The 22,208-nt window shown below is 47.6% G+C and overlaps 1 protein-coding gene and 1 non-coding gene across 2 annotated transcripts in view; one reads left to right on the forward strand and one right to left on the reverse strand.

Moving 5' to 3' along the window:
- The window catches only part of RNFT2 (ring finger protein, transmembrane 2), a 63,257-nt gene extending 42,737 nt beyond the window's left edge, over positions 1-20,520 (forward strand). Inside the window, exons 8-11 of the mRNA XM_013970672.2 lie at positions 11,084-11,233; positions 12,750-12,815; positions 12,956-13,057; positions 17,193-20,520. Of these exons, the coding sequence (XP_013826126.1) occupies positions 11,084-11,233; positions 12,750-12,815; positions 12,956-13,057; positions 17,193-17,327 (453 nt within the window). The 3' untranslated portion in view covers positions 17,328-20,520. The remainder of the gene's footprint in view (positions 1-11,083; positions 11,234-12,749; positions 12,816-12,955; positions 13,058-17,192) is intronic.
- On the reverse strand, positions 9,546-9,618 carry TRNAR-CCU. Its single transcript has one exon. It is a non-coding gene; the product is annotated as a tRNA-Arg (tRNA).

Here is a 22,208-nt window from a genome sequence, read left to right on the forward strand (position 1 = left end):
CCTCTATATTCAACCTGGCTCACTCGTCTTTCTTTTTTTATTTATTGAGGCATAACTTACATATTGTAAAGCAGTCTAATTATAAGTGTACACGCTCGATGAGTTTTTACATATGTATGTATCCATATGTAAAATATGTATATGTATATCCATATGTTTCAAGATATCACCAGTGCTCTCCAACAGAAATATAGTACAAGTCACATAAGCAATTTCCAATTTCCAAGTAGTCACATTAAGCAAGCAAAAAGGAATAAGTGACATCAGTTCTAATAATATATTTAACCCAGTATGTGCAGGGTATTATCATTTAAACATGTAATCAATATAAAAAAATTTAATGAGATATTTTACCTTTTTGTTGTTTTTCTAAGACTTTGAAATTTCCTGTGTATCTCATACTTTCAGTACATCTCAGTATAGATTTAGCCACATTTAAAGTGCTCAATAGCCACACATGGTGACTGGCTACTGTATTGGGTGGCAGAGATATAAAACGCTTCCAGCACCCAAAAACCTATTTCATTCTCTATTCTGGTCAGAACCCCTATATGTCCCTTACTCCCCTCTCGGAGACTCTGTTCCCTAGACTGTCAGACAGCTAAGAATAGAAGGTCTTTCAGATAAAGGACCTCTTATCTGAATCTCATCCTCACTCTTTGGTTTTCTACCCTCCCACACACCTTGTGTCTTTTCTTTCTCTCTCCCCTCTCATCTCACTCTTAACTTCCTAACTTAGAGTCTCCTCTTAGAGTTCAAAGCACAAGATGGGAAGTCAGACTGGTTTTAAACCTGGCTCTACCCCTGACTAGCACATGGGAACCCCTCAGAGCCTGTTTCCTCACCTGCTAACTGGGACTGGTAAGAACAGTGTCCATCTCCTAGGGTTGTCAGAATTGGGGGCCACATGCAGGTACTAAGTGTTTCCAGAGAAACTTTCACCACCAAGCTGAGCTGGCCCTCGATCTTCTCTTCTGCTGCTGCTCTCTTGTCTCTTCCCTCTCGTACGTATCTCATTAGCTCAGTCTCTCGCGCCTTATTCTTGCCTCTCCTGCGTTTGTTGGGGTTTATCATCTGAGAAATGGAACTGGGTCATAGCTGCCCTACCAGGGGAGCATTTGATGTAAAATTCTTGGCCCAAGATATGTGCTTAATAATGGGATTACTTTCTCCTCCTTGGCCTCCTCTATGCTAGTCTGTCATTCCTGGGTGCCCTTTCTCTGCTGACCTTTAACTGTCATTCCTCCCCGCTCTTCTTTTGGGCACATCCCCTATTTCCCCTCTGTGTCTCTCCACTTTCCCCACCCCCTACATTTCTCTCTAGCCTTCTTTCTAGTCCCAGTCCCCTCAACACCTCTTGCTCCCAGCACTCCAGGCTAGGCTATTCTGAAGGCAGTTACCAAGCTCTTTCCCCACCCCTAAGCTTTCTGAAGTCTGAGCTGGCCCTCCTGCCCCTTAGCCGATGGGCACAGCACTTCAGAGGTCAATGTTGTGGCTGTTTTGTTCTGACATGCTCTTTCAGCTGCGGTCCCCCCGGTGCAGCCAGCAATCATAACAGACCCGCAGGATGCCTTCCCAAGAAAACAAGTCTTTGTTTTCAGCCCTTTACACTGGCCCAGCCCACCCATTTTGGAGCAGGAAACGTGGCCCTGTCCCTTGAGGCAACCCAGAGCTAACTAGCAGTCCAGAGCAACAGAAGCAAATAAGGGCAAGCACCAAGAGTCTGGACACAGTTACTGTTTGTTTTCCCCCCATTAAAGGAGGGCTCTGCAGTGAGGACTCCCTTTGGCCCTGTTCTGACTTAAAGAAGCTTTCTGGCCTCCTTTTCCTGCCACTTGCACTAGGGCGGAAGCACCTCTCCCGCTACCTGTGGCCCTGTTGCCGCTGTCAGCTGTGGCACCCCGCCCACTGTCTGCCCCATGTGACCAATTTACCCAAGGCTTGCTGTTCAGGTTGGTGTTGGGCTCAGGGAGTAACAGGGCCTCTCTTTCTGTTGGAGTTAGGCTATGTGAATGTTGGTTTGGGGCTGCCAGTGGCCATCTTTCCTACCAAGTAGAGGTATCCAGAACTTTCTAGCTGTGTCCCCTGAGGCAGGTTGCCAATGCTGTGGGTCTCCCATTCCTTATCTGTAGAATGGGAGCATTGATAGCACCTACCTCAAAGCGCTGTGCAGGGAGTGGGTGCCAGGCACGTAGTAAGAGCTCAGTCGTTGTTTTTTCTTCTGTACTGCATGCTTTCCTCGTGGTGCTCTTGTGCCAAACCCAGTAGTCACTGGACAGCCCCTTTTCCTTGCTCCTAGCCTCGATAGTTTTTGAGCATTTCCTTATATGCAGTCCCTTGGTTCCTAGCATCTATGATTTCAGGGTTCTCTATGAGCCACACCTGTGGAAAACCTAGCTATTTGAACCACAAGATTCTTTAGCCCACCTAGTCATCTGTTCATTCATTCATTCAACAAACATTTGTTGATCACCTACCAAGTTCCAGACTCTTTGTATTAGTTAGAATTGGGATATGCCAGTAACTGCAAAAAAAGAAAAAAAAAGTTTAAATTTAAGAAGAGTGTATTTCTTCCCATGTTAACTCCAAAGGTAAGCAATCCAAACCTGATAGTGTGATGTGGGACACTTCCTCATGACCCAGGATGGCAGCTGGAGCACCAGCCATTGCATCTAAGTCCAAGATAGCCAGATGGAGGAAGAGGGGAAGAATAAGGTGACAGTTTCTCTGAAGTTATCAGATGACACTTATATCTTAGTGCCACTGAAAAGGCAGTTGGATGCAGGAGAGAAGCTGGGAGGTGTAGTCTTTGCTTGAGATATCATCTAGCTAAAATATTGATGACTCCAGTACTAAGGAAGAAGGAAAGAACAAATGTGAGGTCGCAGCCAGCAATTAGGAACATGCACTGAGTAAGCAGAGGGGAAAGACGGTGAACGGGATGTAGTTCTCAGCACTCATGAAGCGCACAGCCTACCAAAGAAACAGACGGTGATAATAACAGTAGTAGTCAAAGTTATTGAACACTTACTCTATTCGAGGTGCTTCTTGGGCTTCCTCAAACATTTTAGACTCAGGACCTCTTTACAGTTTTAAAAAATATTGAAGACCCTACAGAATTGCCATGTATGGATTATTGTTATGACCCAGGTAGCCATAATAGAAATTAAAATCAGTTCACCACAATGAAAATTAAAACCAAGAACTTTTTATAGTACTTACTAATTAACTTAATAATCAACCCATTACATGTTAACATAAAAACCTTCTAAAGACAAGTATCCTTTTAATTACTGAGAAAAGGGGCATTTTTTTTTTTTTTAGTATTTTCATAGATTATTATCTGGCTTAATAGAAGATACTTATGTTCTCATATTTGTTGCAAATCACATCACAGTGAGTCCACAATGATCAGATTTGTGTTCTTCAAAGAACATTCTAGAAAGAAGAACAGGTATCGCTCTTCTTGTGGGAGTGTGGCTGACTTGAAAACAGGATCTTAGAGTGTTAACATACCAAGCCAACAAACATCACCAGCCATCCACACATCAGACTTACCCAAGAGAGTTGGCCTTAGGGGCAGTCAGCACCCAAGATGGTTATGACTTATCTCTCTTTAGCCCTTAGTCTAAAATGAACTTCATTTAGCTGGCAGCAAGCAGTAGTAGTAATAATAATTGCCAACTTTTAATATTGTGCTATACCACACCTTGTTTTTAATATCTTTACATGTTACTTATTTTTCTGACAAGAGGTGATTTATAAAGTGGCCTCTGGAACCAGCCTGCCTGGATTCAAATTCTGTCTCTGCCAGCTACCAGCTGTGTGACTTTGAGCAAGTGACTTAACCTCTCTGTGCCCTAGTTTACTCTTCTGTAACATGAGGATGATGATGTCTCCTATCTCATAGCTTGTTGTGAGAATTAAACTAATTAATGCAAAGTGCTCAGTATAGCACCTGGCAAGTAATAAGCCCTCAATGTATATATTTGTTATTAACATCAAAATCCTTTTGAAGGACCTTATCTGCAATCTACAGATGAAGACACAGAGGCATACTTATTCATTCAACAGATGTGAACTGAGCACCCTCTATATTCTTCAAACAGAAACGATAACACCAAAAAGACACAGAGCCCCTGTATTTCAGGAGTGCATGTTCTCATAACAAAGAAATACAGTCTGTGTTGGGGGTGAGTGCAAAAAAGAAAAATGAAAAGCTGAATACAGACAATCGGGAGTATGGTGGTGCAGTAGGAAGTACAGAGGTGCTATTTTATATAAATTGTTCAGGGGTCCTTACTGATGAGATGACATGTGTGCTAAGACCCAAGGGAAGTGAGGGAGCCAGTTAGTTGGCAGACGTCAGGAGGAAGGGTGCTCTGGGGAGAAGGAAGAGCAAGTGCAAAGGCTCGAAGGTAGGACTGTGCTTGTTTCGTTGTTTTTTTTTGTTTTTTTGTTTTTTTTGTTTTTTTTTGAGAATCAAGCACATCAGACATGTGAGCTGGGAGCCAGTCTTACAGGATCTGGAAGGTAGGAGGGAGCATCAGATGTCACCCTAAGAGAGGTAGGAGACATTGGCAGGTTTGAGCTCAGAGATGATTTGATCTGCCTTGTGTTTGAGAAGCTTATTTTGGATACTGTGCAAAGACTAAGCATAGTGGGACAAGGGCAGTCACCATTAGGGAGCTGTTTCCAGGAGGATTTGTAGATGGATTGGATGGTGGTTATGAGAAAAAGGAGAGTCATGGATGATTGCGAGGATTTGGGAGAGAGAGAGACAGTTAGCGCTGAAGGAGGGAAGGAGCGAGAGGGAGAGGGAGGATGGATGCTCTTATATATCTTCTTATAAGGACACTAATCCCATTCGCGAGGGCTCCATCCTCATGAAGCCCTCATAACCTAATTACCTCTCAAAAGGCCCCTTTCTCCAGATACCACTATACTGAGGGTAAGGGCTTCAGAGTAAGAATTTTGTGGGGACACATTCAATCCATAGCACTAGCTGAGTATCCTTAGATGAGTACTTTAGTTGTTGTTCTTTCTTTTTTTTCTTTTGGCCTCAAACAACCACCATTTCATTATTTCCTATGATTCTGTGGGTCAGGAGTTCAGCCAGGACACACTGAGAACGGCTGGTCTTCATGTGATGTACAGTGAGTCTGGACCCTCTAAGACGGCGTTTTCACTCATGGGTCTAATGGCTCCGGTGACACAGGTGGGATGAATTGCCCAGGGTCCTATATTTGCGGCCTCAGTTCTCCCTGTTGTCTGGGTTCCTTGCTTCTCCTCCATGTAGTCTTGCTCAGAGCCTCTTCCTCTGCACATGGCCTCTGCATGCAGTCTCCCTTTGGGTTTTTCATGATGTGGTGCTGGAGGAAGAAAGGCAAGTGAGGGGGAGGCTCTGACAGCTACCAGGTCTCATGGGGCCTGGGCATCCCAGAGAGCACCTCTGCCTCGTTCTACTTCAGTCCTATTTCTTTTGAACCTGGGGTACCCCGTCTCTGAAAGAAGGTGACAGTAATAGTGCCTGCATCCCCAGGTCATCATGAGGTTCTTTCTCGGCTCTCATCATGCACTGGACCCTTTCTGGGTACCTGTATTTTAGGTTCATATGCTCACTCAGTCCTCCCAATCACTTTGGTGTATTGGAGCCAACTTGCACAGGCTTGTGAGAGCGGCTGGTTACATTTTCAGGAAATTTGCAAATAGTCCTTAAACCCTAGGTACCTTGAAATTGGCCTGGTGGGAGTATTTATACCAGAGAAATTGGAAACGTACATATTGGGGCCCTTTTTTTTGCTTATTTTGGTTGTTTTCCACTATGTGTGTTTGTTTTCAAGCCCACTTACAGATGAGTAAACTGAGGCTCAGAGAAGTTTAATTATTGCCCTTAGTCAACCAATTTAGTAGGCAGCATATTTGACCTTGGAGCCCCAAACTGCGTGTCCTTAACCGCTGTGCTGTCCTACTTCTATAGATGAGAAAAATTTGTATGAAAGAAATTCATAAACAGGTCAAGTCTCATAAATATTAATTAATTAATTTTGAATTAATTCAAAATTCATTACTTTTGATGCAGAAAAAAATCTTCTTTCCTTGTCTGTCTATTCTTTATGTCTTTGTACATTTATACTGCTAACAACTCTCTGCTTATGTCTCTGTCCCCTTCCTCTTCATCCCTGTAATCCTTCACATCACCTTTCCTAGGTGTGTTTCTCCAGAGCGCACTTACTGTGTTCCTTTCTTTGGCTTCTCGGCATCCCACTTGCCTTCACTTCCCACTCCCTTCCAGAGTCAACTCTCTCTTGTTTCCTAGCTTCCCAGTTCACTTGTGGTCCTTCCCTCCCCCCTCCAAGCAGTAAGAAAGTCAGAACCGCCTTCTCCATCTCGACTGTTACCGCCCCCCTTTATCAGAATCCCGGCAGCAAACTCTCCATGCCCAAGTTCTGCAGCAGTTGCTACCGTTCCCCCTTCACGGGTGACAGGGAGGCCAGACGGCTCATAATCTGATCGCTTTCCTTGTTCTCTGACACCCTGGAGAAACCACACATTCCATTTGGTGGTCGTCAGAAATAACACGCTTAAGCAACCTGGAATTATAAAACTGCTTAATTAGAGAGAGATGGTTTCACTGGGATATGCCCAGTTCTCCCCGGTGGTTCTATCTCCTTTTCCAAGTGCCTCCCCCCACCCTGCCAGCAGCTAATTGCTACCTTTAGCTCTCTCTCTCCCTTTATTTTATTTTCTGTGACATCAGGGCTTGCTTATAAAGAAAAGTACTCTCTTCCATGTTCCAATTCTGTTTCTCCATCAGCAAACTCTAGACATTGACCTGAGTAATAAAGGTGGAAATCTTGTGCTTCCAAAGTGTCTAGCTCTTAAGCACCTACTTTGTGCTGCATGTTGGTGATACGATCAGAAGCCAAATTATCTTCATGCTGATGGGGCTTACAATCCAGACGAAGAGAGAGATGATTTTTTAAATGTGAGAGGTGATCTAAAAGAGTGATTTAAAGGGTGTAACAGGAGCATCTAATTAAGTAGTTGGGGAAGAGTCCTCATAGTAGGTGACAGCTAGCTGAGACACAGAAGATATTCAAGTGTTAGCTCGGCAAAGAGTGTGGGACCAAACATCCATCTGCAGAGAAGGAGCATGGTCTTCACAGCAAAGCACCTGAAAGAGGGGCCCAAAAGCTGTTCCCTCAGTCTGCCCTGAAATTCTGGGGATATGTTGGGAGCCCCCAGACTTGATTTATCTAGCTTCTTATGTGTAGATCAGGGGTCAGTGAACCACAAACTGCATTCAAATATGCTCCGACACCTGTTTTGATAGATAAAATTTTACAGCCTTGCCTATTTGTTTGTCTGTTGTCAATAGCTGAGGGGTAGAGTGGTGACAGAGGCTGTGTGACCTCAAAGCCAAAGTAGTCACTATCTGGCCCGTGGCAGAAGAAAAAAGTCGCTGACCTTTGTTCTGGATTCACTCATTAGGCCAGTGTGGGGTCTGGGCCAGGGGACCAGCTCTCAGCCAGTGGGGCCTGAGAACTGGGGGGATCCAAAGACGATGACAAGGGAACAGAAATAGCAAGGTAGCTGGCAATAGGATCTGAGTCCAGGCTGTGTGGTTCCTGAGGCTGCAGTCCTACCCACCAAGCCGGCCTGGTGGTACAAGATCAGCCTGAGAGGGGACAGGAGGGTCTGTCCCCCAGAGCCAGCCAGATGAGCAGGCAGGGGTTCCCAGAGACACAGGGACATAGGACCTTTCATAAGGTGGTCATATCCTCACCCATCATGGGGCCAGGTGGACAGAACAGGAGGCTTCCCAGCAAGATAGCCCAAGACTGACCACCTTTTCTGTCACCTCTGGGCTTCTGCAACACCTTTCTTCCCTCATAGTGCCCACGTTACTGCATGATCCTTCTTCCACTTATCCGCTGAAAGAGAGCTTCTCAAACTTAAACGTGCACACCCGTCACCTGGGAAGCTTGTTAAATCACAGATGGTTCTGGGCTTCAGCAGGTCTGGAGTGAGGTTCTGATTCTGCAAGGTCAGACACGGGAGTGAACGGATGACTGGATGCCCATCCTTGGTCCTTAGCAGATGTGGGTACATCCTCTTCAAGGGGTCCCCTTGCGAGTAACCTGTACCCAAGCCATCAAGACAGAATATAGCAACATGGATATAAAGTCTCTATCCATAGCCTTTTACATCATCCATTTGTGGATACACAACATGTTTTCATAACCTTTTTCTCCCTCTAATTTAAACTCATCATATGTTCAGTACCGAAAAAATTGGAAAAGACAGAAAACCACAACGAAAATGAGGAGTTTCTACATTCTGTGGCTTTTCCACTTGGAACTATAATATGAGCATTTCCCTGAATCAATTGATATCTTTTGCCAGGATTATTTCTTTTTAAGTTTTTTATTTTGGAATAATTTTCAACTCAGAGCAAAGTTGCAAAAATAGTGCAGAGTTCCCATGTACCCGTCGCCTAGCTTCCCCTAATGTTACATTTAATATAATCATAGTTCAGTTAGCAAAGCCAAGAAATTAAGATCAATTCCCTTACTAGCAACTAAACTGCAGACCTTGTCACATTTTGCTCCTTGTCCCACAGATGTCTTTTTCCTGATCTAAGGACCAAATCTAAGATTCCACATTGCATTAGTCATGTCTCCCTAGTCTTGGCTTAGATGGTAAAGAATCTGCCTGCAATGCAGGAGGCCCGGATTCAGTCCGAGTCAGTAAGATCCCCTGGAGAAGGAAATGGCTACTCACTCTTGAAGAATTCCATGGACAGAGGAGCCTGGCAGGCTACGGTCCATGCGATCGCAAAGAGTCGTACATGACTGAGCAACTTTCACTTACCTTCTTCTCCAATCTAACAACTCCTTGGTCTTTTCTTGGTCTTTCCTGAATGTCATGCTTTTGAAGAACGCTGGATAGTTACTTTGTAGAATGTTCCTCAGTTTGGGTTTGTCTCTTGTTTTCTCATGATTCAATCAAGGTTGTAACTTTTTGACCAGAATACACAAGAGTGACGCTGTGTTCTTCTCAGTGTATCCTATCAGGGATTTAGGCTTCAGTGATTTGTTATTACTGGGGGTGTTAACCTTAATTAACCTTGGTTAAGGCAATATGTGCTGGATTTCTTCACTGCAAAGTCACTCATTTTCAGGATGGTATTTGGCTGGCTGTATGGCTTTGCATTATTGATCTCTATCATAACCAGACCCTCTTTGTACACATTTACTTTGTCACCTGGTTTTTTTTTTTTTTTTTTTTGCTCTGTTACAATGAATGCTGCATTGGCCGTTCCTACTGACATATATATTAACCCAAATCCCTGATTTATTAGGATAAATTCCTAGAAGTAGAATTGCTGGAACAAAAATTATTCACTTTTTAAAAAACATTTATTTATGTATTTATTTATTTGGCTGCATGGGGTCTTCGTTGGGATCTTTGGTCTTCATTGTGGCATGAGGAATCTTTAGTTGAGAACTCTTAGTTGTGACATGTGGGATTACTAATAGCTCCCTGACCAGGTATCAAACCAGGGCCCCCTGCATTAGGAATGCAGGATCTTAACCACTGGACCACCAGGGAAGTTCCTATTCATATTTTTAAGGCTGTGCATGCCTGGGGCAGGGCTGTTTGTTTCTGTTTGTTTCTTTCAGTCGACTTTATTGAGGTGTAGAACATATCTATACAACAAAACACATAGATTTGAAGCACACATTTCAGTGAGTTTTAGCAAATGTATGCACATGAACAACCAGCACCCCATCACTATATACAATATAAAATTCTATATAGACAATCTGAAATTTCTTTCATTCCCCCAAATTCCCTGATGCCCCCTTACAGTCCGTCCTCCCCCATCTCGCCCCAGGTAACCACTGGTCTTGTTTCCATCACTGCAGTTTGCCATGGCCTATTGTAGATCTTCATGTAAATCACAGTGACACAATATGTACTCTTTTGTGTCTGTCTCCTTTGATTGGCTAGAATGTGTGAGACTCATCCAGCCTGTTGTGTATCACAAAGACTTGTTCCTTTTTTATTGCTGAGTGATACCCTGTTGTATATATATACCACAATTTGTTTATCCATTCTTCCATGGATGGACGTTTGGGCTGTTTCCAGTTTGGGGATATTATGAGTAAAGCTGCTGTGAACATTTACCCGTGAATGGACGTATATTTTCCTTTCTCTTGGGTGCACACCTGGGAGTGGAATGCTGGGTCCTAAAGAGGTGTCTGTTTAACTTCATTGAACACGGCAGGGTAGGTTATTTTCATGTCCATTTTATAGCTCAGGCCCCAGAAAGCTGAGGGAGTTGAATAAAAGCCGAGAGAGGAAGAGAAAGAGAATCCTAGATGCTTTTCCTGTTTATTTCCTTTAATCTTCAGAGCCACCCAGAAGGTAGCAGTTGCAATTCCCATTCTGTATATGATGACAGTGAGGCTCGTGGATATGTAGCAAGTTGAGGTTCTGAGTCCCCCAAGCCTGAGACCCCTGAGTCCACGTTCTTTCCCCACATACCATCCTGCCTCCTTGGAGACAGTAGGCAGCGGGACTGGGCCATCTTCTCCCCTCCTCTTCTCTGCCTATCCTTCTCTGCATCCCGTGGTCCACCCTGCCCCTGCCACTAAGGGCAGTTGCCCACGAAGCTGGGGCTAGCCCCCTAGAGATGAGCGTGATCTGTGTGAAGGGCCAGTTACTGTTGCCCCGTGATCGGCTTGGAGCCCTCAAAGCCACAGCAGGCACCAGGGAGTGACCCCCACTCCAACCTTCTACTAAAGGTGTCCAGTTTCTGCCTCCCTGAAAGGCGGTCTTCAGAGCGTTGATCTCCTGGGCTGGTGGGCAGCGGGCGAGGGCAGCGGGCAGGGGCCTTGTCTCCCCGGCCACATCGCAGGCCCATTAGGAGCAGGCCTGAGTGCTTTCCAGAGCTGATTAATGGGCTGGCTGTGACCTGGAATGTCATTACTCCCTGGGCTGGAGGGCCCCTCAGCTGGGTCCTTTGGGTCTTTACTCCTGATAATAATTGATGCTTTCTGTGTGGTTGCAGGGAAAGTTCTATCTGGTCATCGAGGAGCTGAGCCAGCTGTTCCGATCCCTTGTTCCCATCCAGCTGTGGTATAAATACATCATGGGTGATGATTCCTCCAACAGCTACTTCCTGGGAGGGGTCCTGATCGTCCTCTACAGCCTCTGCAAGGTGAGGTGCCCTGGGGGCTAGAGGGCTGGCCCAAGGATGACCCATTCACCAGCTGAACCTGGCAGGCGGTTGGGGAGGGGGCGGGCAAGTGAGGAACCTGGATAAACACCCTCATCTCTTTCTGTTTAACTGAAAACCAGAATTCGCACAATACAAAATTATTTTACCATTTTATAGTGAACAGTTCAGTGGCATTTAGAAGATTCTCAATGTTGTGTCACGACCACCACTGTCTAGTTCCAGGACGTTTCACAAAGAAATGTCCGCAGAGAAAGGTGGCTCGGTAGTAAAGAACCTTCCTGCCAGTGCAGGAGACGCAGGTTCGATCCCTGGGTCAGGAAGGTCCCCTGGAGAAGGAAATGGCAATCTTCTCCGGTATTCTTGTCTGGGAAGTCCCTTGGACAGAAGAACCTGGTGGATCACAGTCCATGAAGTCACAAAGAGCTGAACATAACTTAGCAACGAAACAACAGCAGCAACTTATGAAGCATCACTCTTCATTCTTCTGTCAGCCACTGGCCACCACAGGTCTTCTTCCTGAAGACTCTCTAGATTTACCTTTTCTGGGCATTTTCGTGTAAATGCAGTCATACACTCTGTGATCTTTAGTGTCTGGTTTCTTTCACTTAGGCTCATTTCTGAGGTTCCTCCACATTATACCGTATGTCAGTACTTTCCTGCATTAATGGGTACAGCCATCCTAATTTCTTGCCCATAAAGCTCACTATATGCCATCCTTTCTCGTTGTCTTCTTCACAACAACCCTTCCAGATACATTCCATTATCATGTCAATATTATGGGAAGTGTGCTGAGGTCCAGAGAAAAGTACCTTGTCCAGCATCACTCAGCTGGAGATCACAGAACGAGCATCAAACCCAGGCAGGCTGCCTCCAGAGTCTGGAGATCTCAACCCACCAACAGCACGGCCATGGAATTTGGTTTCTGTTCCTCTTAAATTGCACACCCTCAACTCTGCAAATCAGTACAGAGCACTCCTCTTTTCATCATTAGTGCAAAGTCAGATTCCCCACTCCCCGACAATAAACACATCCTCCTCTTTCTTTTTCCGTATTTATTTCTGGCTTTAGAGAATCCTGGAAAAATCATGTGTTCCCTTTCCTTAAAGCAGGACTAGCCAGGCAGTCCATGTCGAGTCAACCACTGGGGCTTGTCTTGGCTGCTGATTCTGATCTGCTGGCTGTGGCTGACAGGAGATGGAGAAGGATGATCACAGCCTGGCTCAGAAGAAGAGTGATCGATTAGCAATGGCTGCCCTGGGCTTATGGTGGGGGAAGAGGCAGTAGGCATGCCATATATTCGCCATTCTGGCCCCACTGGCAGAGGAGACTGCTGATGGGTAGCAAGACAAAAGCCAAGTAAAACTGGTGGGAACGGGGAGTTTCAAATGGGAGGATGTACCCTGCAGATGTTCAGAGTCAAAGATGAGACCCATGGTGAGAAAGATCCTCAACCATCCTTGGATAGTTTGTAGCCATCCACTCACTCTCCTTTCAGTCCTTCGACATCTGTGGCCGCGTGGGCGGAGTCAGGAAGGCCCTGAAGCTTCTCTGCACCTCTCAGGTGAGTTGGCTTCTGATGGGCCTCACCGAGCTCATAGGAACTGGGAGCTGGGAACAGACCACACTGTGCTTCTGAGGGTACCTCTCCAGCAATGGGCCACAGCTGTGTTTGTGTCTTTCTCCCTCCCTTCTGTCGAGCAGAATTACGGAGTCCGGGCCACGGGGCAGCAGTGCACAGAAGCTGGTGACATCTGTGCCATCTGCCAGGCTGAGTTCCGAGAGCCTCTGGTCCTCATGTGCCAGGTGAGCAGGGCCAGGCGGGACCACTGGAGATGGGCGCCACGGGCCACAGGGCCCTGCCCCATGCAGGAGTCCCAGGTGCCTGTCCTCTGGCCAAACCTCGGGGCTCTGGGCTGGGTTTCTGGGGAAAGTGTGGTGAAGCCTGGAGTCTGTCAGACCCAAGCATAAAACTCTGTTCTGCCTTTTCCCAGCTGGCTGCCCTGGGGCAGGTTACTTCACCACTCCCAGGCTTGGTTTCACCAGTAAAATGTAGAAAATGCACATTTTGGTATGGTATAGTGTCAGAATGTTCTGCATGTGAATCTCAGGAGGTGTGTGGACCCCAAGTGGCTCAGTCCATCTCTCCAAACCTTGGTTGTTTTCATTTATAAAACCGGTATCATAATAGTGCCTACTTTATTTAATCATAAGAGCTGTTCTTATGATCAAATGAAATCATCCCTGGGAAGAGCTAAATTTGAAATATTCAGCCCTAAAACTTTATACTATTACAGTTATTAGTATCGTTATAATTCTTACTACCACTTGTTTTCATTATTGGTTGTGGGTCACCAACTCATTGTACTGGTCAGTTACTTTTAGCTGCCTAAACTTATCCCTTCTCCTCTCCCCCCAACGCTTCCCTCTCCCACTCCCCTTCCTGACATGGGGGCGGACTAAGATGTCAATTCAGCAAATATGTATGAGTCAAAGCATCCTATCAGATACCGGGGAGGGGAGGCAAGGGGCACACAGGCCCTGTCCCCTTCTCTAGAAGCACAGTCACCCTGGGGAAACAGACACATACATAAATAACTATGAAACAAGGCAGGCAGTGATAAGTGCTGTGTAAGAGAGATTCATGCAGCGTCCCAGGGGACCGGGCCAGAATGCGATGAGTTGGAGGTTGAGAAGGCTTTAGAGGAGGCGTAGCCTGCAGACTGGAACGAACGGGAGAGCACACGGCTCTCCCCCATCCTCTTGCCCCCACCACCCAGGGGTAGGAGTACAAGAGATGGGGGCCGTTTATGGCACCAACAAAATTTTTTTGTTTTTGCTGTTTGGGGATGTTTAAGAGGTTCATTTTTAATTTTTAATTGTATTTTTTTTTTAATTGAGAATAAATTCGTGTGACTCAAACATTCAAAAAGGAGATGAAGAAGTCATGATGATTAAATACAGTGTGGTACCTGATACAGAGAGAGGACAGGAAAAAAAAAACTAGTGCCATAAAATCCGAAGCGAGGCTAGAGTTTAGCCCATGGCCATGCCTCTGTGTGGGTTTCTTTCTTGGCTTTGACAGATCCACCATGGTGATGCAAGAGGATGGTGCTGGGGGAGACCGGAACTGGGGGCGGGGTATCCAGGAACTTCCAATACTACCTTTGCAGACTTCCCTGTAGCTCAGCTACCACCTGCAATGCAGGAGACCCTGGTTTGGTTCCTGTGTCAGAAAGACCCCCTGGAGAGCGGATAGGCCACCCACTCCAGTATTCTTGGGTGTCCCTGGTGGCTCAGTGAAGAATCCACCTGCAATGCAGGAGACGTGGGTTTGATCCCTGGGTTGGGCAGATTCCCTGGAGGAAGGCATGGCAACCCACTCCATTATTCATGCCTAGAGAATCCCCAAACAGAGGCACCTGCTGTGCTGCAGTCCGTGGGGTCACAAAGAGTTGGACACAACTGAGCGACTAAGCACAGCACAGTACAAGATTATTTCAAAATAAAAAGTTCATTAAAAAGACATTCTGAAGATACAAAAAGGGAAGTGATGACAGGGCTCCTTCACTTGTCCCTAGCTCCCTAGGCCCCTAAATACCCACACAGGCAAGCACTGTTGCCAGTTCCCTTTATATCTTTCCAGAGATGCTCTGAAAAGTTTAAATACACAACACACACCATGAACATATCATTTCCAAAAAGACCTAACTGTGGCCCATTCTGTCCAAGCTGCATTCTGCCTCATTTCTTTTTGATTTGAAACTCGGCCTGAAGAGATTGCTCCTTATTTGCATAACATCCCATTTTATGGATTGCCCGTCTTTGTCCAACCATCCTCCTGTTGACGGGCCTTTGGTGATTCATAATCTTTTGTTACCACAAATGCAGTTGTCAGGAGGAATCAGGGATAGGGAGATCTGTAGCACCTACCTGAACTCATTGTGTTGATTAAATGAGTTAATTCAGGTGACGCATCTTGAACTGCACCTGGCACATGGTCAGGGTTCTGTAAACATTAGCTCTCATTGGCACGTATTCCATTTCACACATGTGCAAGCTCTTGGTAGGATACGTTCCTAGTAGTGGAATTACTGGGTCAGAGGGTATGCAGTCTGACAGACACTGCTAAATCGCCTTCCGTAAAGGAGTGTATCTGTTTGCACTCCCAGTGAGGAGTGTGACGTGCCCTCTTGCTTCGCCCTCCTCACCAGCACACCACATTATCAAGCCTTTCCTGAGCCTCGCCAATCTGACAGGTGACAAACGCTATCTTGGTGCAGTTTTCATTTGCATTTGTCTAATTATGAGAGCAGATGAACATCTTCTCATATGCTTCAGAGCCATCTGTATTTCCTTCTCGGTAGCAGTGAGTATTTGAGCATGATGTCAAGGTGAAAGTTTTTCTTCTTCCTTGATGACAGTCTCTCCAAGCCTTAGTCTGTGTGTCTGTCTCCCATTCTTCTCCCAGTACCGCTGTGTGTCCCCATCACTGGATTAGAATTGGTGGGAGGGGTTGGAGAAGACACTGCCATCCCAGAGCTAGGAGCAGTGGCCACACCCAGTGCTGGTTGAAGCCCACATACCTGGCCGGGCCCAGTACACGCCTCAGTCTTGCTCTGCTCCTGTGAGCTGGGCTTAGAAGGACAAGGACAAAGATGCCTTCCACTGGGAAAAGGGCCTCAGTAATTCCTAAATGCACCGAATGAATGAGCAAATGGATGAATGAGTCACGTGTTACATCCTCATTAAAGGCTTCCCTGATTCGGTTTCCCCAGACTAGTCAGCCCCCCTAGCTACGCAGGCTCCAGATCCTGTTTTTCCTTAAGAGCACTTATCCCAGTTGTCAGCTAGATGGCTAATTGGGCAACTGGTTAGGTACGGTGTGTCTCCTCTTTGCCAGATTGTAAGCCACTTGGGAGTGGTGGCCATGTCTGTCTTAGTAGTGTAACCACAGTACTGACTCAGTAAACATTGGCTGGATGGAAGGAATGGGATGGTTGGAGAGATGGATGGATGGATGGGTGGATGGGACAGATAAGATGGATAGAGCACCTCCTGAGGGCAGGGTGGTGCAACCCCACCCCATGATATCTCTCCCAAGTCCACATTCCAGCAGACATAGCCAGGGAAAGGTTAACCATCCAGCCCCGCCTGCGATCCCCCACCAACCACAAACTGACCTGATGCTACACATCCCAGCCTGGAAGGACCCCTCTGCCCCCTCCCTCTGTAGACACGCCTTTGTTTCTCTAGATGTCGGAGGCAGTCCTAGGTCATGAACTCCTCCAGCCTGGCCCCTGGGGTCCTCTGTGCTTTGAATCTCTTAATTTGGCACTAGATTCTGTCTTGTCTGATTCTCTGAGAAGGAGACCATGAGCTCCTGGAGGCCAGGGACCAGGTCTTCATCATCCTGGTATCTCTAGAATCTTCCACCTAACCTGCGTGGGAGGGCATTCATTTGTCAGAGTGCAGGCCGGGGCTAGGCAGTGGGGCTACAGCAGCAGCAGTCACTGCCCTCATGGAGCTGCTGGGCCTGCTGACCCCTGGATCCTGCACTTCAGACCATGCTGAGAATCTGGGCACGGCCTTCAAGATTCTGCATGGCCTCCTCACCTCCTCTCCCCTACTACCCTACTCCCTGTAGCCACTTTGATCATCTGGAGATTCTCAAACACTTTCCCATCTCAGGAGGTTTGCACAGCTGTTCCCTTCAGCCTGGAATGCTCTAGCCCCACCCCTTCTCTTCCCCCAGTTAACCCCTAAACATCCTTCAGACTTCAACACAAGTATCACCCCACCTGCAGGAAGCGGCCCTGACTACTCAGGGCAGAAATCACCCTTCTTGTTCACTGCTGGGTCTCAGCTCCTAGGACCGAGGCGGGCATGGGGTGGATGCTGGGGGAAGCAACCCCAGCGGTTCTGATTGCTGTCCCCGCAGCACGTGTTCTGTGAGGAGTGCCTCTGCCTCTGGCTGGACCGAGAGCGCACCTGCCCCCTCTGCCGCTCGGTTGCGGTGGATACCCTGCGCTGCTGGAAGGACGGGGCCACTTCGGCACACTTCCAGGTGTACTAGGGCTGAAGACTGTGGCCCCAGGGCTCGCAGGCACACCAGGGAGATGACGGAGGGTCAGCTGTGTCGGGACCACCTCTGGGAGCTTCCTGGAAAACAGCCCTCGGGCCCCGACTGTCCTCCATCCAGCCTTCGTCCCCCGCCCAGCCCCCGCCCTCACCTTCCTCTCTCGTGCTGTTCACGGTGGTGTGCGCAACCTTCGCCTCCACATGGGGACGCCTTCTCACTCACACTTGGTCTCCACCGAGGTCAGTCTCCCTCCTCCCTCCAAGTCAAAGAACTGATAATGGACCAGGTTTTACCTGTTGGTGATCATAACCCGTGGTGACCGGACACCTGATGCTGCCAACTGGAGAGAGGCCTTTCAGTGCTGCCTCCCCGCCAGGGCCCCAGGTCTGCAGATGAGAATCACTGTGAAGTACTTTTCAAATGCAAATGCCGGGCCCCACCTCATGCCTACAGGAACTTCGTGTATCAGAACCCTCAGAGTGAGCCAGGCACAGTCTCGAACTTTCGGCCCAGATGACCTCCTGTAAGGCTCACAACCGCCCCAAGGTGGAGGTACTGTTGTCTTCTCTGTTTCACAGATGAAGAAACTGAGCTCAGAGCTCCATGTGGAAACATTCCCAGGTCACCCAGTGAGCAGTGATGGACCAAGCTTCCAACCCTGGCCTGTCTGGCTTTGGAGCCTGCCTCTTATCCACACACTGATGTGCTGCTCAGACACTGCAGGCGTGGGGCCTCTCAGTCATGTTTTGTTGTGTTTTTTTTTTCAAAGCACAGGAGGTGAGTCTGACGTCATCGGTGACTCAAGTATGTAGTGTGTTTCATTTGGACTGTGTTGAGGATGCTAATAGTGAATGCCAGCTCTGAAAATCTAGTCGTGATTGGGTTCACAGAAAATTTTGGTCCTTAAAGTTGCTGTTTAGCTGGATTCCTGCCAGGATGCTCAGTTGTGATTGGGTATCTTCCAAGTGGCACAGTGGTAAAGAATCCATCTGCCAATGCAGGAGACATGGGTTCGATCCCTGGGTTGGGAAGGTCCCCTGGAGGAGGAAATGGCAACCCCCTCCAGTATTCTTGCCTGGGAAATCCCATGGACAGGGGAGCTTGAAGGGCTACAGTCCACAGGGTCTCAGAGTCAGACGCGACTGATTGAGCACAGCACATGGCACATCAAGAAAGGCCAGTTCTGGAGACCTCCCCGGAGGCAGTGGCCAAGACTCTGTGCCCCCAGTGCGGGGCCCTGGGTTTGCTCCCTGCTCAGGGCACTGAGATCCCACAGGCCATGGGACGTGACCTGAAAGTGAAAAAATAGAAAGGCCAGCTCTGGCCCAGATGCAGGTGTTGCTGGGTGTCCCCGCCCGTCTTTACTTCTCTTCTCCTTTTGTCCTGTCCCTCACTTGAGTCTCAGGCTTGTCAGCAGCTCCTGTGGCCATTGGCTTCTCCTCTGGAAGCCTTCAGAGCAAAAGGCAAGATCCTTGGTACGGATTTTTTTTCCACAAGCCAGTATGCTGGCAGAGAGCACAGCAGCAATCGATGTTTCCTGGAATGTCTCTACCAGAGCTCCTAATCTCTGTAACACAAGCTTTCCACCCACGAGACCCTCCCTGCTCTGAAGTCTGGGAGGAGAAGGCACAAGTGGTCCCTTGGAAGCCACTGGAATCTTGCCTGGCCTACCCACCCTCCCAGCACTGTTCTCTCACTGTCAACCTCAGCATCACAGGTCAGTGTGAACAGCATTAGAGAGAGAGCAATCTGGGTGGCTACTGAGCAGATTAGCAAGAAAGCCCTGAGAGAAATGGTGGGAGCCTTGCTGCCACCTCACCCTCAGCCAGGATTCTCATGCCCACCCCATTTCCAAGAGATTCAGGGCATTCACCCCTTTTGTGCTATCAAGTCAGGACCTTTCCCTTGCCTGACATCCCTGGCTCTTTCCTGGTACCCAGCAAGACATCCCTTCCAGGGCAGCGTGGCATCTTTCAAGCTCTGTTACTATGGCAATGGCCGTGATGTTAACAATCCCACTTGCCTGGATAATCAAGTCGGAAGGGGAAGTGGGGCCAGGGGGATTTGGCTGCTCTGCCCCCTCCCCCCTCTCCCCCCACAACCCTGCCACTTTGAGGAAGAACTGAAGGGACACACCAGGAGCTTCTACAGCTGATTTTTATCAGAAGGATCATCCTGCCTGCAGATGCCATCAAAGAAGCATGAGAAAATGCCACTGAAGAAGACTTATTAATGTGCCAGCGTGTGATGGAGCAGACAGAGCAGTCTGCTGGGAGTCAGGCCTGGAATTCTGATTTCAGACTCCGCATGGCTTTGGGAAGTCCCTTTACCTCCCCGTAGCCATCTCCAGGGTGACAAAGCCGAGTGCATTATCTATGGGAACCAGGGAAACCAGCAATGTAGATTGCTGATGAATACCCCAACCATTTTGTCAATTACACTCATGCCACCAAAAAAAAATACTGAACATTCTGCAAACAATGAGCCGTGTCTCAGACACTATAAAGAGTGTCACATGCGGGGGACATTGGGGGGGGAGGGGCAGATGGGATGATTTAGTTTAGATTTTATTTATCCCACCCTCTGGTGGAAAGTCATTTTCTGGAGGTTTCCTTTTGGCGTGGGAAGATTTAACTTCTGCTCAAGGTGGAGAAACAGTGGCCAGGGGCAGAGGATTCCAGACATCAAGCTGCATGTTTGCCCTAACAGGAGATTTTAGTAAAAGCAGCCAAGAGTCACCATTGGAAAGGAAGAACAATGCCACTGTCTTTTATCCACCTCGGCTCTGCAAACTCATTTGTTAGAGGCAGGGTTAATTGAGTGTCAGGTGGGAGAGTCCTGCTCTTAATATTTTATGATTCACTGGCTGAAGTTCCACGGAGTCCTTGGAAATGGCTCTCCTAATGTAAAAGATCTTGAGTGTAATAAATATGAGATGAAAAAGAAAAAAAAAAAAACAAGCTTTGGACCTGGATGTCATAGGTTCTTTATCTTCCCAAGGGGAGCATGTGAGAGATATGGGAAGACTTCCAAGCTGCCAAGACTTGGGGTTGGAAATAGGAAATGTAAAGTGAGTCCTGGAATCTTGTAGTGTGTTTGCTCTGGGCCAAACAGAGCCAGCTTTGGTGTGTTTAACATCCCCTTAAGTTGCAGTCTGCCAATAAATATGATGTGTTGATAAAAGTTACATCCGGGCTTTGAGTCTCCATTTGCCTCTTGAAGCCCAGTGGACCTGTTTTTGGACAATTTTGAAGAGATGTTTTGTGCAGGGGGTGGTTCTCTGATGGCAGTTTTTCCCCAGCGTGGATGCCATTGAGTTGCATGTGATTTATTAAGGAAGTGCTCCCAGGAGAAACCAGTAAGGGAATGAGTGAAACGGGAGAGGGAGGAGATGGAGCCCAACAAGAGGGCGACTTTCAGGGAAGTCCCAGCTCAGCTTGGTCCCACGGGGAGCTCTGGAGCATCAGCTGCATCTCAGGGTTGATCCCACCCTGAGGTTTCTGTGCTCCCAGCCGTGGGCTCATGCGGGAGGTGGGAGGAACTCTCAGGCACTCCACTGAGGAGGCCCCAAGGCTCTGAAAGTGTCAGGTGCCACAGAACACACAAAGGTACAGGACGGCTAAGAACTGGTAAGAGGGATCAGGAGGATCTCGGTGTGGCATCTACAGTGCCCACTGCAGCTTTCACTATAGGCTGAATGACACCAGGTGCATGGGCTGACTCAAGAAGGCTTTTCCCAGACCCCGGATGATGATGGGTATTTAAAATGTAAATAGCAGCAGTGACAACTGGTGCCTTTCAGGTCAGCATTAGATAGCCAGCCAGACAAGCGTCATCAGGCAGTACCTTTTGGTCGCACTTACTGGTAAACCAAGTCAGCTATGTCTTGAATAAAAGGCCTCTATTTGGCTCATGTAACAGCATGGGCTTCAGGTACAGCTGGATGCAGGGGCTCCAGGGACATTAGAATCACGTCTTTCCATCCCTCGGTTCTGTTTTCCTTTGAGATGCGTCGATTTTCAGGCTGTCAGATCCCGTGTGTTGGGAAGAGGGCACCCCGAAGCTCTGTGCTTGCATTCTACCAGCTTCACAACCTCAGCAAAGAGCCCCTGCTTTCCCGCAGCTCCAGCAGGAGTCCTGAGCCTTATTCTCATTAGTTTGTTCCCAAACCAATCATTTTCGCTCTGGGGACTCAGCGCTGAACAAGCTTGTATTGGGTGTTGTGCTCTGGATGTCAGAACAGAGTTGGGTGGGAAAGGAAGTCCATCCCTCCAGATCTTATGGACTGACAGTGGGGAAGCAGTGGGTCCCCAAAGAAGAGAGAACCTATTATCTAGAAAAACAACTTGTCCTCAACCTACCATTCTTAGGAAGAAACTAGAACTTGATCTCTTGGTACTACTCAGACCAGATAAATGCAGGTGAAAGTACCCTACCCAGAGCGGTTCATTCATCCTTAGCTGAAGACATGAGTCTGTAGGCTCACTTGCTTATCTACATGATGTCATGCATAAATGATGCTTTTGTGCACCGACCTTGGACTGTTGGACGCGTTCCCCCAATCTGTTGCTCAACCCAAGGGTACTGCTTAGGCCAGTCCTCCCCTTGTGTTCCAAGGAACCTGACAGACAGGAGGTAAGTGTGTGGCCTTCTGTCCCAGGAAAGGGTGGCATGTGCAGCCAGATCCTTCCATAGTCCTTGGGGACCAACCTTCCAAGAGGAAATGAACACGCAAAGGCCTTTGGCTGGAACCACACAACTAGTTTGTTTGTTTTTTAATAAAGTCATTACAAATATGTACAAAGCGTCTCCAAGGTATGAAATTCCTCTTACAAAAGAGCACAGCGAACCAGCAAGGGTAGAACCCGGAACGGA

Source organism: Capra hircus, chromosome 17 (assembly GCF_001704415.2).
Source record: "Capra hircus breed San Clemente chromosome 17, ASM170441v1, whole genome shotgun sequence".
NCBI lineage: Eukaryota > Metazoa > Chordata > Mammalia > Artiodactyla > Bovidae > Capra > Capra hircus.